This window comes from Ceratotherium simum, chromosome 17 (assembly GCF_057802395.1).
Source record: "Ceratotherium simum simum isolate JZ-2026a chromosome 17, ASM5780239v1, whole genome shotgun sequence".
In the NCBI taxonomy this organism is placed as follows: Eukaryota; Metazoa; Chordata; class Mammalia; order Perissodactyla; family Rhinocerotidae; genus Ceratotherium; species Ceratotherium simum.
In genome coordinates, this window is record NC_141916.1 from 18,823,294 (window position 1) to 18,837,563 (window position 14,270).

Here is a 14,270-nt window from a genome sequence, read left to right on the forward strand (position 1 = left end):
TGTGACAGGCAGAACCTGTTCCCTTTTGGTTAAAAAAAAAAAAAAGTGTATTTCTAGGCTTTCTTCCTTTTTGAGCCCCTAAAATTCTAATTTTTATAGTTATCATCTTACAGTGCAGCAGCATTGGGAATAAATCTTTGGAATTTCCTTTACTTTAGTGATCAGCAAATGAGAAATGTTTTGAAAACAAAAAATGTGGATGGAAGGTATCCTGCCAAACTTATCATTTCGCTTTGGCTGATGATCTTTATTTCCAAGTAGGGGGCTGCTCCCGTAGCAAGAATATGTTGCATCAAGTGAGTCATGTGGTTGTGGCTGATGTTGGTGCAGCTGACTTGAGCATGATGTGGCAAGATTAGAGTTGCTACAGCTTATTTTGGTTTTTATTAAAAACAGACCCAATTAATAATGTAAATAGCAAAGCTGACTGTGGATAAATTATATTAAATGTATTTTGAATTTGTGAGAAACTGTATTCTTATTTGTATGGTACAAGCAAACCAGTCCTTGGCTCTGATTTCTGAAGTGGCATGTTTTCTATCTCCAAGGAGGGGAAAAACTTGAAAAAGTGGTAGTTCACCGTCTTAAATTTTACTGTTGAGTTGATTAGTCCATTGAACTTAAAGGTTTAATAACTGTTTACTAATTTTTTTTTTTTTTTTTGAGGAAGATCAGCCCTGAGCTAACATCCATGCTAATCCTCCTCTTTTTGCTGAGGAAGACCTGCTCTGAGCTAACATCTATTGCCAATCCTCCTCCTTTTTTTCCCCAAAGCCCCAGGAGATAGTTGTATGTCATAGTTGCACATCCTTCTAGTTGCTGTATGTGGGACGCGGCCTCAGCATGGCCGGAGAAGTGGTGCATCGGTGTGCGCCCGGGATCCGAACCCGGGCCACCAGTAGCGGAGCACGCGCACTTAACTGCTATGCCACGGGGCCGGCCCACTAATGTTGAATTCAAAAGAGTGCTAAATGTTTTACTCATCTCCTGTCATACTGGATTTCAGGCATCTTTCCTACTTCAAGTTATATGGAAATAGAGATTTGAATAATAGGGTCTGGTTGAAGGCTCTCATTGCAAGCTGAGTAAACGTGACAAACTCTGTGTACTATGTCTGGGAACATTCTGTGACACTAAGTAGCTTTCTTTTGAGTTACTTTTCCAGTCTTAAAAATTATAATTTTGTAACTTAGAGATCTACCCTAGATATGAGAGAGATAAATGTAGCAATTTACAGAAATCACAAAATACTTTATTCAAAAAATCTGTAGGGTCTACTTTTCTATTAAAAAAAAAAAAAAGGTTCTGCCTTCGGCAAGCTTCCAGTCCAGTAGAGGGACCCACAACAATTTGATAAACATTATAATGGAAGTGTGACTAGGTACCTTGGGAACAGAGGCAGGACTACTCAGATTTATGTAGGAGAGGTAGGGCTGACTTCGCAGAGGGAATGTTTCGTAGCTTACACTGAGTCTTGAAGAAATAGGTGTTTGCTGGACAACAGAAAGATAAAAGGGTAATCCAAGTACAGGGAACTCATTTACAATATCATGGACCTCACTTTTGCTTTTCCCGAGGGTAAAGGGTGAGGAAGAGAATACCCGGAGAGGATAGGTGGGGATCAGATCTAGAACTGGTCTTCTCTAACATCTAAACACTTGAGATTTAATTCAAGGAGTGATTAGGAATCCTTAAAGAATTTTGAACAAGAAAGTAACATATATTTATATTTTGGGCTAATTACTTTTTTTTTGCCATTTGCTCTTACTTTAATGTCCCAAAGATCCTGTTTGTTCATGATTGTATACATTAATAAAATGTGTACATGTGTATGTGTATATATATATATATATATATATTTTTTTTTTTGGTAAGGAAGATTGGCCCTGAGCTAACATCCCTGCCAATCTTCCTCTATTTTGTATATCGGATGCTGCCACAGCACAGGTTGATGAGCGGTGTGTAGGTCTGTGCGTGGGATCCGAACCTGCAAACCCCAGGCCACCGAAGCAGAGCATGCAAACTTAACAACTATGCCACAGGGCTGGCCCCAATAAAATGTGTATTTTTTAATAAGAAAATAGAGGGCAATGCACAAATTTGCATTTTTCAGAATTATTGTGTTTGTAGGCCACAAAGCAGTAGCAGTAAAAATAAATAGCAAGTAAGTCTGTGGTGAAGTTTCGTGTTTTATGCATTCCAACCATTAGTAATAAAAAACATTTCAATCAACCATATTAGAGGAAAGACTGTATCATATTTCTGTTCTCTCTATAGAAAATGATACTACAGAATTGTTGTCATATGTAGAATGGATCAAAGAATATGCAGCTAAAAATGAAGGAAAGGGGGGCTGGCCTGGTGGTGGAGCTGTTAAGTGCGTGTGCTCCACTTTGGTGTCCCGGGGTTTGCAGGTTCGGATCCCTGGCGCGCACCGAACCGCTGCTTGTCAAGCCATGCTGTGGCAGCGTCCCATGTAAAGTAGAGGAAGATGGGCGCGGATGTTAGTCCAGGGCCAGTCTTCCTCAGCAAAAAGAGGAGGATTGGCGACGGATGTTAGCTCAGGGCTGATCTTCCTCACCGGGAAAAAAAAAAAATGAAGGAAAGGTATTATCTCGGTGCCTTTGACATGATTAATAACAGTAGTGCTATTTTTTGGGATACTTTGTATTACTTGGGGTGATGGCAGCATTATAGAGACCTGATTGGAAGGTGTAGAAGAACCAGTTAGAAAGGTAATTTGATAGTCCAGGGAAAAGATGATGAAGCTGTGAACGAAGGCAGCCTCAGCAGGGATAAAGTGGGACGGAGAAGGGAAACAGCAGATACTGCCATCAGGACTTGGCAGTTTGGGAACATGTCATTGTCATTGAGGACATGAGGATTCCTCGCCAATCACTTTTTAAATTACAAGGCTTTCTGGTTAAGTTGGTTAGGCAGTGATCATTAGCAGAGAGCATTGCCTATATAGAGTTACTTATTTTTCCCTGGACACCTGTGAATATGTAGTGCTTGATATTTATAATACTAAAAACACATTCTGTGGAATATAAAAACTAATATAAAATCTAATCTCTTCTGGATTTTATTTATAAAGGAGATTTGCAGGCCTCCTTTTTGAACGTTGCATCAAGGTTTCCCATCTTGTATGCAAAGCTTATTGCTGGGTTTTGTTTTCCAAACAGGTTCTTGGGGCCAAAAGCCGAAGTGCAGGTGCAAGGAGGATCTCTGAAAACAGCTATTCTCTGGATGATTTGGAAGTAGGTGCAGGTAAGCAGAGAGTTGTGTGTGTGTGAAGTTCTCTAGAAAGTACTCATTAGTAGCGATACCTTTTGGCCTCAAAGCCAATGCTTTTAAAGGAAGAGTGGCACAAATTAAAAGGTCTGTTAGATACAAGCCATTCCCAAATCTCATTGCTCTCTACAAATAGCTTCTATATATTTTTAATCCATCCTTGTCAATGGTAACCTGTGGTAACCAAAGGTTACCTTTGTGGGATTACAAGGGAATTACTACCAACAGTTTTGGCTCCTTGGTCATCTGGGGCTTGAGGGATCTCATAGATGGGCAATAACCCCTGTCAAGATTGGTTATCCTGTGTTAGCAGTGGTAACATAACACCTTGAGAGCAGAATTACTGTATTTTGAAGGGGGCATATACAGGCACCTCACAAAAGAAAAAATAAAATTAATGAACAGAGGAAAATCAACAGCTTCCTAGTAATCAAAGAAATGCAAATTAAAATGGCATTGAGGGGGCTGGCCCGGTGGCATAGCAGTTAGGTTCCCGTGCATCGCTTAGCCGGCAGCCCAGAGTTCACAGGTTCGAATCCCAGGTATGGACTTACACACTGCTCATCAAGCCATGCTGTGGCGGCGACCCATATAAAGTAGAGGAAGATGGGCATGGATGTTAGCTCAGGGCTAATCTTCCTTCCACACATACACACAAAAAGGCATTGAGATCGAATTTTTTTCATATGTTATATAAGCCAAAAATTTTAAATATATAATACTCAATTATGGTAAGGGTTCTCTTTTTAATGTTGAGAAAGTGAATGAATATTACCTTATAAATAACAGTGATATTCCTGATTTCCTTCTTTGTAGTTTTTTTTGTGTGTGTGAGGAAGATCAGCCCTGAGCTAACGTCTGATGCCAATTCTCCTCTGTTTTTTTGCTGAGGAAGACTGGCCCTGGGCTAACATCCGTGCCCATCTTCCTCTACTTTATTTTATTTTTTTAAATTTTTTTTAAAATTTTTATTTATTTATTTTTCCCCCAAAGCCCCAGTAGATAGTTGTATGTCATAGCTGCACATCCTTCTAGTTGCTGTATGGGGGACGCGGCCTCAGCATGGCTGGAGAAGCGGTGCGTCGGTGCGTGCCCAGGATGCGAACCCGGGCCGCCGGCAGCGGGAACGCGTGCACTTAACCACTAAGCCACAGGGCCGGCCCTATCTTCCTCTACTTTATATGGGATGCCACCACAGCATGGCTTGACAAGCAGTGTGTTGGTGCGTGCCTGGGATCGGAACCTGGGAACCCCAGGCCGCCAAAGCGGAGCGCGTGCACTTAACCGCTGCACCACTGGGCCGGCCCCTTCTTTGTAGTTTTAATAGAAGAAATTGATTACGTTAGATTACAGTAGCCCAAAATGTAGAATCTTGAAACCATTCAAATCACGTTTTATCTTCTAATAAGGCACGTTGTTTGCACGCTCCCAGGTCAGTTGTCGTCTTCTGCATTCAACTCGGAGAAAAACGAGAGCAGGCGAAATCTGGAGTTCCCACGCCTGTCAGAAACCTCCATAAAGGATCGAATGGCCAAGTACCAGGCAGCGGTGTCCAAACAAAGCAGTTCCACCAACTATACAGTATGTGTTCTGCATCATTTGTTCATTCACTCATCCAGCAAATGATCACTGAGCATGGAACTAGAAATGTCTCCCAGACCCTGACCTGTGAGCCCTGGCTCCTTCCCTGGTCCCCAGCCATTCTCTTTTCCTATAAATTCTACCCTAGCTTCATTCATAATTCTTACCATGTTCTAATCCTGACTTTGCTTTCCTCATTCCCACCCCACTCATTTTTTTGTGATGTTACTATCCAGTAATGTCATTGAGAGTTTTCCTGTCTCTTCTACTTTATCTTATTGTTATTAAAGAAGTGGGATTTTGCTTGTTTTAACAGAAACATTATTTTATTTTTGTTTTTGAAGGAAGAAAGGGAGAATACTGGAAAGAAATATCAGATATATTCAACATTAATGTGGGGTGGGGGTTTTTAGTTATTTTTTATTGATGTATAATTCACATGACACAAGATCACCATTTTAAAGTATACAATTCAGTGATTTTTAGTATATTCACAAGGTTGTACAACCATCACCACTGTCTAATTCCAGAACATTTCTGTCGTGAAAAAGAAACCCCATACCTGTGCAGTCACTCCCAATTCCCGCCTCCCCTCATCCCCTGGTAACCACTTTCCATCTTGATGGATTTGCCTATTCTGGGTATTTCATATAAATGAAATCATAGACTATATGGTCTACTTAATCTTTACTCCTTATGATATAATGATTTTCTAAAGAAATAGAATAGTGGATAAAAAAAGGGGGGAGAAGTGACAGGAAGATGATGTGCTCACTAAGCACGAAAATTTGGTGTTCTAAATAGAATAGAGGGTCTTTCCATTCTATTGTATAAAACTTTCCTAGGGTTAACTGGCAGACTGATACTACAGAACTGCTTAATTGAAGTTACATTTTAAATGCCCTTTATTCATACGTACACATGCCTATATACACGTGTACACATAAATATGTATGTATCTTTCAAACATTTGTTCATTCTAACATTTCAGATCACAAACCATTAATCTCTTGATGTCCCATTTTTTCACAAAGTTGGAAGAATAGTATTGAATGTTATTTGTTCCCAGACATACTGAAACTGATGCCGATTAGAAATCATAACGTGTATCCCAGGAGTTGATCCTTCTTTTCCCCACATTATTAAGTGTGCATTCTCCAGTAATATTTATTGGTGGGCTAAGTCTCTGAGCAATGAATAATTTCATCTTGATTTTTCACTGTAGTTTTAAGAAGAGATGGTGTGTGTAAATCAATAGCTAAGTGGAACATCACAGGCTCATTATTCACTGTGGGTATGAAAAATGAGCAAATTTAGACTTCTCGTGGAAGGCAGGATAGGAGATAGAGCAAATAGGTGATCTGTGGAGCTTAATTCCTTCTTGTTACAGGATTTTGCTGCTTCTCGGAGCCTTCCTGCTGTAAACATTCTGACCAGGTGACTCCCTAAGTGGAAAAACCTGTTCAGCCACTTTTTTTTTTTTTTTAAACTCCTAATAGAGTTTCTGCCTTGCAGTTCTCCTGCTCTGTAAATTTTAAGAGTTGAAAAGTCTTTAGGAATTCTTGTAAAAAGTATATTTTATCTCATCCCAAAAGAATTTCTCAGGCCCCTTAGAGAGGGTGGTTGTAACAAGGCCCACACTCTCTGGCAGTGATTCTGGAGGCTGGGGTTTGAGATGGGGGTCAGGAATGAGTTGTTGGGCTGTACTGTTGTGTTCTGCAGTGCTGGCTGCCAGGTGGATGAACCTCCAGAGCTGTGTGCCTTAATCTGGAATTCCACACCTGAGTAATAAATCAGTCACACTCATACACTCTTCATTGACCCTGTGGCCATAAATTGCTTGTTTCTTCCCCATGCCTAAAGAATCACAGAGAACAGAAAGGTACTAGATTACTAGCAGACTAAAGGTAGGAAATGTCCATATTCATCTACCTCTGTCTTGACTTTGGATCTAGTAGATAAAGTTAATTTTAATATTTGACCCCAAGTGTTCTTTGCAAGGAAAAGAATGTGATTATACTTACTCCTTATGATAGCATTAATGCCTGCTTTGTTATGTTGAAGCTCTGTTATGAGAAGTAGAATAAGGTATGTCTTTAGTGCAATGTATGAATTTTATGCGAAAACCATGTTTTTGAATGTCTCGCAAAAAAGGTTGTTTTATGGTATCATTAAATATAATTTCAGTTTTTATATGTATACATCATCCCTGTCTCTCTTTCCAGGCCGGGCATTTATATATATGGTCAGTATATTTTCTTAATTATTGGCACTTGGCATCTCCTTTCCCCTGCTCCAGAATGGTCTTTTCTGATAAAACTCACAAGCTTTGCATTCCCACAAGCTCTGCTGCTAGAAGAGTGAATCACAAGAACATTGTATGCTGGGGGTGGTTGCTGTGTGTGTCTGTGTTGATATGTCTGTATTCTAATGAGCATCCAGTTTTAGACTAGTGTACAATTATTTAACTCGGAGGTATGTGTCCACAAAGCTGCTTTTGTCATTTCACTAGTCAATGGGTTTTGCTTGTAAGAGTTAGGGGGTTGATTTGACCTGAGGCCTCTTAAAAGAATTTTTTTTTAACATTCCAAGTTTATTTAATAGATGTGCTATGAAGAGAATAGAAGAGTGAATTTTTTTTTTAATTCACAGACAATTTTTATTTTGTAGAATGAGTTGAGAGCCAATGGTGGTGAAATCAAAACTCATAAATTGGAGCAAAAGGAGAATGTGCCCCCAGGTCCTGAGGTCTGCATCTCCCATCAGGATGGAGAAAAGGTGGGTTGAAAAGTCTGATGTCCAGTTGCCATGGAAGCATGTGTTCTAAATTAGATGTCTAAAATTAGAAACAACTCTAACTCTAGGCTGTAGAGTGTCTGGGAATTTGGTAACAGCTGCCAGGACAGATTGTCATTTTGCAGGTCACATAATTTCGGTTGGGGAGCTTTGCAGCTTATAGCTGACCAAATAATGAACCTTCACTGGAAAATTCTTTTGCTCAGCATATGCTCAGAGGGCGTAGAGCTAAAGTGATTTTTAAAAATCTGTTTTAATTAGAGATATTATCTTCAAAGTATTTGTATATTCTTAATTTAACACATTTTATGCAAGAATATTTCATTCTTTCACTCAAAGTATTTTGAAAGCTAGGCACTATGCTAAGCACAGGAAACGGCTAAGCTTAAAAACTAAACATGAACAAAGCATTCCATGTGGTCTTTATCTGCAGGGAAGCTAACAGAGTAGAGGGTGATGAGTAGCAGGTTGGTTATCATAAAACAGTGTCACGAGTGCTGTGAGAGGGCTGTGCAGGGCCATGGAAGCTCAGACGAAGGACACTTAACCTGACTTCCTCAAGAAGGTGATGTCTGAGCCAAGTCTTGAAGAATGTGTGGAAATAGGCCAAGTGAATAAGGGGAAGACTGAGTAAAGGAAAAGAAGGGCATTCCAGGCAGACACAACAAAGGTTTGGAAACCAGAGATCCAAACCAAGATGGCTTGGCTGAAGCATGAGGTACATATAGGCAATAGTGAGAGACAGGTGGAAGGGGAGGCCAGGGTGGGTCTGAAAAGCTTTGTATGCCACCCTTAAGAGTTTAGATGGGGGAGCCGGCCCCGTGGCTTAGTGGTTAAGTGCGTGTGCTCCGCTACTGGCTGCCCGGGTTCGGATCCCGGGCGCGTACTGACGCACCGCTTCTCCGGCCATGGTGAGGCCACGTCCCACATACAGCAACTAGAAGGATGTGCAACTATGACATACAACTATCTGCTGGGGCTTTGGGGAAAAAAAGGAGGAGGATTGGCAGTGGATGTTAGCTCAGAGCCAGTCTTCCTCAGCAAAAAGAGGAGGATTAGCATGGATGTTAGCTCAGGGCTGATCTTCCTCACAAAAAAAAAAAGAAAAGAGTTTAGATGGGGGCCAGCCTGGTTGCATAGTGGTTAAGTTCTCGCGCTCTGCTTCGGTGGCCCAGGGTTCACGGGTTTCGATCCTGGGCGAGGGCCTAGGTACTGCTTATCAAGCCATGCTGTGGCAGGCGTCCCACATATAAAATAGAGGAAGATGGGCACCGATGTTAGCTCAGGGCCAATCTTCCTCAGCAAAAAGAGGAAGATTGGCAACAGATGTTAGCTCAGGGCTAATCTTCCTCACAAAAAAAAAAAAAAAAGGGTTTGGTTGTAGTCCTGCAATGGTGGAAAGCCACAGGAAGATTTTAAGCAAATCAGATTTGTGTTTTATGCATTTGTCATTAGATGAATGGCTTGGTTGGAGTAAGTAACAATATTTATGTCAGATGAATTTATCATTTTCTCTGCCAATCCATTACCCCATCTCTTTGGTCTGTCAGTCAATACGATAATCAAATGTTAAGTTAGATGAGGAGAAAGAGCTTTCAAGTCTATTACAGTGATTAATATTAGGAGAAAAATCATTGTTTCTGTTACACATATTGACACTCTTGAGGCTATTCTTCCAAAAGGCGAGGATAATTAAAATGGGTTAAGAGCAATAGTTCTCAAACTTATCAGATTATAACAGACTTTAAAAAGTATGGTGTAGGGGGCTGGCCCTGTGTTTTAGCGGTTAAGTGCGCGCGCTCCACTACTGGCGGCCCGGGTTTGGATCCCGGACGTGCACCAGCGCACCGCTTGTCCAGCCGTGCTGAGGCCGCGTCCCACATACAGCAACTAGAAGGATGTGCAACTATGACATACAACTATCCACCGGGGCCTTGGGGAGAAAAAGGGAAAAAAAAAAGAAGGAGGATTGGCAATAGATGTTAGCTCAGGGCCAGTCTTCCTCAGCAAAAAGAGGAGGATAGGCATGGATGTTAGCTCAGGGCTGATCTTCCTCACAAAAAATAAAATAAAATAAAACAAAAATTAAAAGTATGGTGTATTGACAGAACACCAACAGGAACTCCTGAGATACACTACATACTTGGACCAAAGTAGGCACACAGAAAAATGGTCTCAGATTAATGGCTACAAAACTTGAATTATAGAATAGAACAGGAAAAAATTAGAAAAATTAAATCACTTTGTTTTACAAAAATATATCACAAATGTACGTTGAAATAAGACAAAATACTTGGCAGTAATGTGTTTCATAATCATAAAATCATCAAATAAATTACGTACATCCTTGCAACAGTGGGCTCAGGCATTAGTTGCATGGGTCACATGTCAGGTATCAAGTGAGTTCTCTCAATAGACTGCCTGATTTTCCCATTTTTTAAGTGGGAGATTATGTCTTAAGAAAACTGAGTAAATATGTTTGGAATTTTTCTTATATACTGTAAAAAAGAAATTTAAGAGAAAAATATTCCCAGCATTGAAATCGTCCCATCTACTCTACGAGCATAGTTTGAGAAATGATCATCTGGAAAATAATGCTTGGGTTGTCCCTATATCTAATTTCATGTTTCTTTCTTGATTGTCTTCATGCTGATTTTAAACTGGAACTCTGAGCTGAGCTGGAGGATCAGAACATTTTAATTATAACCTAAAAGGGCATCAGTGCAACTGAATCACCAATTGGGGAGTGGGTGGGGAAGAAAGGAGATAAAGATAGTACATAGCCTTCAAGCACATACTGCAGGTTCCTAAACCCTTGGCTGCCTTAAAATGTGGAAAATTTTTCAGAGCCTCAGCTATCCTGTTGGCTGTTTGCCTGGCTTTTGTTAACCAATACCTAAGAACTATTTGAACTTCAGCTTCTTACAAAAGGACATTAATGCTGGGGTAAACTTGCCTGAAATAGAATATTTTGTCAAGGTTGTGTTCTTCCCTTTCTCCTCTTGTGAACGAATTTGTGCTTTCCTTTAATGAAATGTTTGAGCAAAATCTCACATGCTCTCTCCTGGCTGTTCCTGCAGTGAAGTCATGTGGGTGGGCATGTGCAATGATGTCATGATTGGCATTAAGTTTACCCTGCAGGTTCAAGATGACCAAATAAGAGGTGAGAGAAGAACATCCCGGGATGGATGCACCTACCAATTAATTAGCAAGAATTGAAGAGCTTTTTATGGTCATGCACAGCTTTCAGAAAATTTATTTCATGTCATTAAATGAAATAATGCCTGTAAGGTGATCATTCCAATACCTGGCACATAGTAAACACTCAGTCAGTGTTGACTGTTATTATACTGGTTTGTTTTATACCATGTCAGAATTCCTGTAATGAAAAGCGAGTAGTGGAAAAACACGACCATGCTGAAATTCAGGTGCAGTCAGCCAACAACTTAATCTCCATTGTAAATGTATTCAGTACATTAGACATCCTTATATAAACACTCAGCATCACCCATAAAATTCCTGACATCTGAATGATAGACTATTACATGAAGAGTGCATATTGGGTCATCTGTTGACCCTTCACGATTTTGAGTGTGAAGGGGAGGATACCAGGAAGCCCTAGGGGCCAGTAGAACGGAGAGGGCGCATATTCTGCATCCAAGAGTTCAACCAACCTTGGATTGAAAGGCTTACTTTGCGTCTGGACTGACCGTGTACAGACTTTTTGTCTTGTCATTATTCTCTGAACAATATAGTATAACAACTGTATACATAGCATTTACATTGTATTAGGTATTATAAGTAACCTAGAGATGATTTAAAGTATATGGGAGGATGTGCATAGGTTATATGCAAATACTACACCATTTTATATAAGGGACTTGATCATCTTCGGATTTTGGTATCTGCGGGCAGTCCTGGAACCAATCCCTGCGGGTACCGAGGGATGACTGTGCACCTATACGTAAGATCTGCCATCGTGTTAAAACGTTACCATTTTGCAACTCGGATTAAAAAGTGAAACTAACCTTGACAATAATACTGGAGATTGGTTTTAGGTAAATTTGTTTTATAGCTATCAAAAGGTCTTCTGTACTGGGAAGCTTGTTTCAGCAGATGTATTTGGTTGGGAAATCAGGAATTAGGAAATTAAAAGAATAAGAATAGTTCCTATATGTAAAGACTTTATCTTGCATTGGAGTGAGTTATAGTTATATGGTGAGAAGCTTTGCTTTCCCTGACAGAGGGTTTTGTTTTGCCTTTTTTGTGTGTGAGGAGGTTATGGTTTAGAAGTCCTTTTATAAAGGGAGATGATGCACGCTTTTGGCAGTTGAGTGCAGTCTGTTTCTCCCGTTACTCTGTAATTGAGAGGCATGTTAATATCCTCATAAAAGACATTTTGCTGCCTCTTGTTTAAATGCTCAGCTGTTCTGGGCCCTGTTATTTCCCCCAGGCAGCCAGTGACTGACTGGAGTCAGCAGGTTTTTATGACATTAACAGCAGTTTGCTCTTTTATTTTTAATGTGATTCTTAATCCCCTCTTTTTTTTGTAGGTTTCTGCAACTGAGAATAGCCTGGCAGTCCATCCCACCCCTGCTGAAGATGACTCCCGTAAGCATTTGTTCTTAGATCTGCAGGATGAGGTGGTTGTTCTCTATCTGGTATTTGGTTTGAGAGGTGTCACCATTGCTGTCAGTGCTGGGAAAGTAACATATGAAATCCAATAATTTAGCTGATCACATCTTTCACTTGGTGTTAAGAACTGATGCTTGAATACCCTTCACACATTTCATGGCTTAGGGAGAAGTTAAATTCAATTAAATATGATTAACTTGGGGCAAACCAAATATTTGTGATGCTTCTCTCATTGAACTTATCCTACCTTTTGTACCAAACCTTTTCAGGGTTAAAGCTATAACAACTAATTTTGAAGTTTCAGTTTAATAGAAGTTTGGCCAAGAAAGATTTTATTCGTTTACAAGGAGAAAGAATTTGAGTAAACTTTTAAAAATATCTTTTCCCTACTTATCTAAATGTGTACCATAGCTCACCCTCTATCTGTATTCTGGAGATTTTCTCGTTGGTGCTGAATTTGATCACCTTTTCATTCTATTTTGGAGTCATTTTGAGCTTCACTTTTCCCAAAGACAAAAACTTTTGGTTTTTTCTTTACTGTGTCCACTTTTGATTCTAATTTTTGATGTATTATTTTTTAAACTGTATATGGATTTCTAGCTTCTCCCCAGGTTATTAGTTTGCTGGACACTGAATATTCAGCAACAAAAGTAGAAGTATGAGTGAAACAGATCTCTAGTCAACCCTCCCTTAAAATTTCACAGAAAAACTCTTGCTACTTGAATCCAGGAACATTCCTTTTGCAATCATTTTGCTTGGACTAGAAATTTTTCTGAGTTTTGACTAGGTTTGCAAAACAGATTTTTGAAAAATAAGCCTTAATCTTTTAGTACTTTGTTGACTTAACTCTAGATTTTAAGGAATTCTTGGTAGCTGTGTAAATGACTTTTCTTTGCTTTTTCTGCATTTTCCACACAGTGAATATATTGGCAGGAAATTAACTTATGTGGGTGACACGTCAATGATTGTGAAAAAAACTTCATGGAGGCTTTTTCCATAATATTCATCCATGGATATCTGCTATGGGACTGACCAAAAAGACAGTGTCAAATTACACACACACAGCCGCATGCACAAGATATGAAATTTCTGCCATCACCTTCCCCCGTTTTCCCATCTTCAGTTGAAACACCCTAGAAGGAGTTATTGGGAGTGCTAACTACCAAAAAGTCATCAAAGTCTATAAACAGCCTTTAAAAATGGCAAATGCTACAGGGCAGAAAGTTCCTTATATAAGGTGGTTTGGATTCCCACTGTGTGTGGCAAAGGGAGAGAAAGCCTCCAAGCTGAGACCCCGATCTGTGAGAGAACCTAAGAGCATAGCTTTTGGCATTAGAATATTCTTCAACAGAAAAGCAGTGTTTTTCTTGGTGTTGAAAGGACCTCTCATTAGTGGAAGTGCCTAAACTTTGTTTTGGGGAGGAACCTTTTCTGAAACTTCCCACGAGGTACAATAAAATGTCTTCCTTTTGTATCTCAAGCAGGTAACTCCCAGGTTAAGAGGGAGGTGCAGCAGCCTGCCCATCATCCCAAGCCACTAAGTCCAGATGCCAGAGCCTCCAGCCTTTCTGAAAGTTCTCCTCCTAAAGCAGTGAAGGTATGATGGCAATTTCTCACTGAGCCTTTAGACATCGGTTTACTAGTAGAGCTCACTGCACCTTTTATCATTATGTTCATTATAACCTGTTTTTGCTTTCCTGTGGACGAAGATGCCAAATAAGGGCACACTTAAGCCAGTCACTTTCCCTGAAAATCTTGCTGCTTCTGCTCAGAGAAAACTGATGAAAGTTTTAAGCATACCCGAAGTTAAAGAAAATAACCTGACTTTTTTTTTAAATCCAAGTTTATAAATCTGTGAATGAGTCAAAGCCCACAAAATGGGAAATACGAGAAATCTGTTTAACTAAAATCAGCCCATTGGACGGGAATGTGCAATGTCAACTTAAAGAAAGTGGCTCCCTGGT

At 39.9% G+C, this 14,270-nt stretch overlaps 1 protein-coding gene across 4 annotated transcripts in view; it reads left to right on the forward strand.

Moving 5' to 3' along the window:
* The window catches only part of LIMA1 (LIM domain and actin binding 1), an 86,805-nt gene that overhangs the window by 62,006 nt on the left and 10,529 nt on the right, over positions 1-14,270 (forward strand). For 3 of the 4 annotated variants that reach the window (XM_014786447.2, XM_087442418.1, XM_087442419.1), the window contains 5 exons: positions 3,186-3,270; positions 4,727-4,875; positions 7,546-7,653; positions 12,225-12,282; positions 13,788-13,903. In XM_014786447.2, coding sequence (XP_014641933.1) covers positions 3,186-3,270; positions 4,727-4,875; positions 7,546-7,653; positions 12,225-12,282; positions 13,788-13,903 — 516 coding nt within the window. The remainder of the gene's footprint in view (positions 1-3,185; positions 3,271-4,726; positions 4,876-7,545; positions 7,654-12,224; positions 12,283-13,787; positions 13,904-14,270) is intronic. The other variant, XM_014786448.2, reaches the window with a different exon arrangement.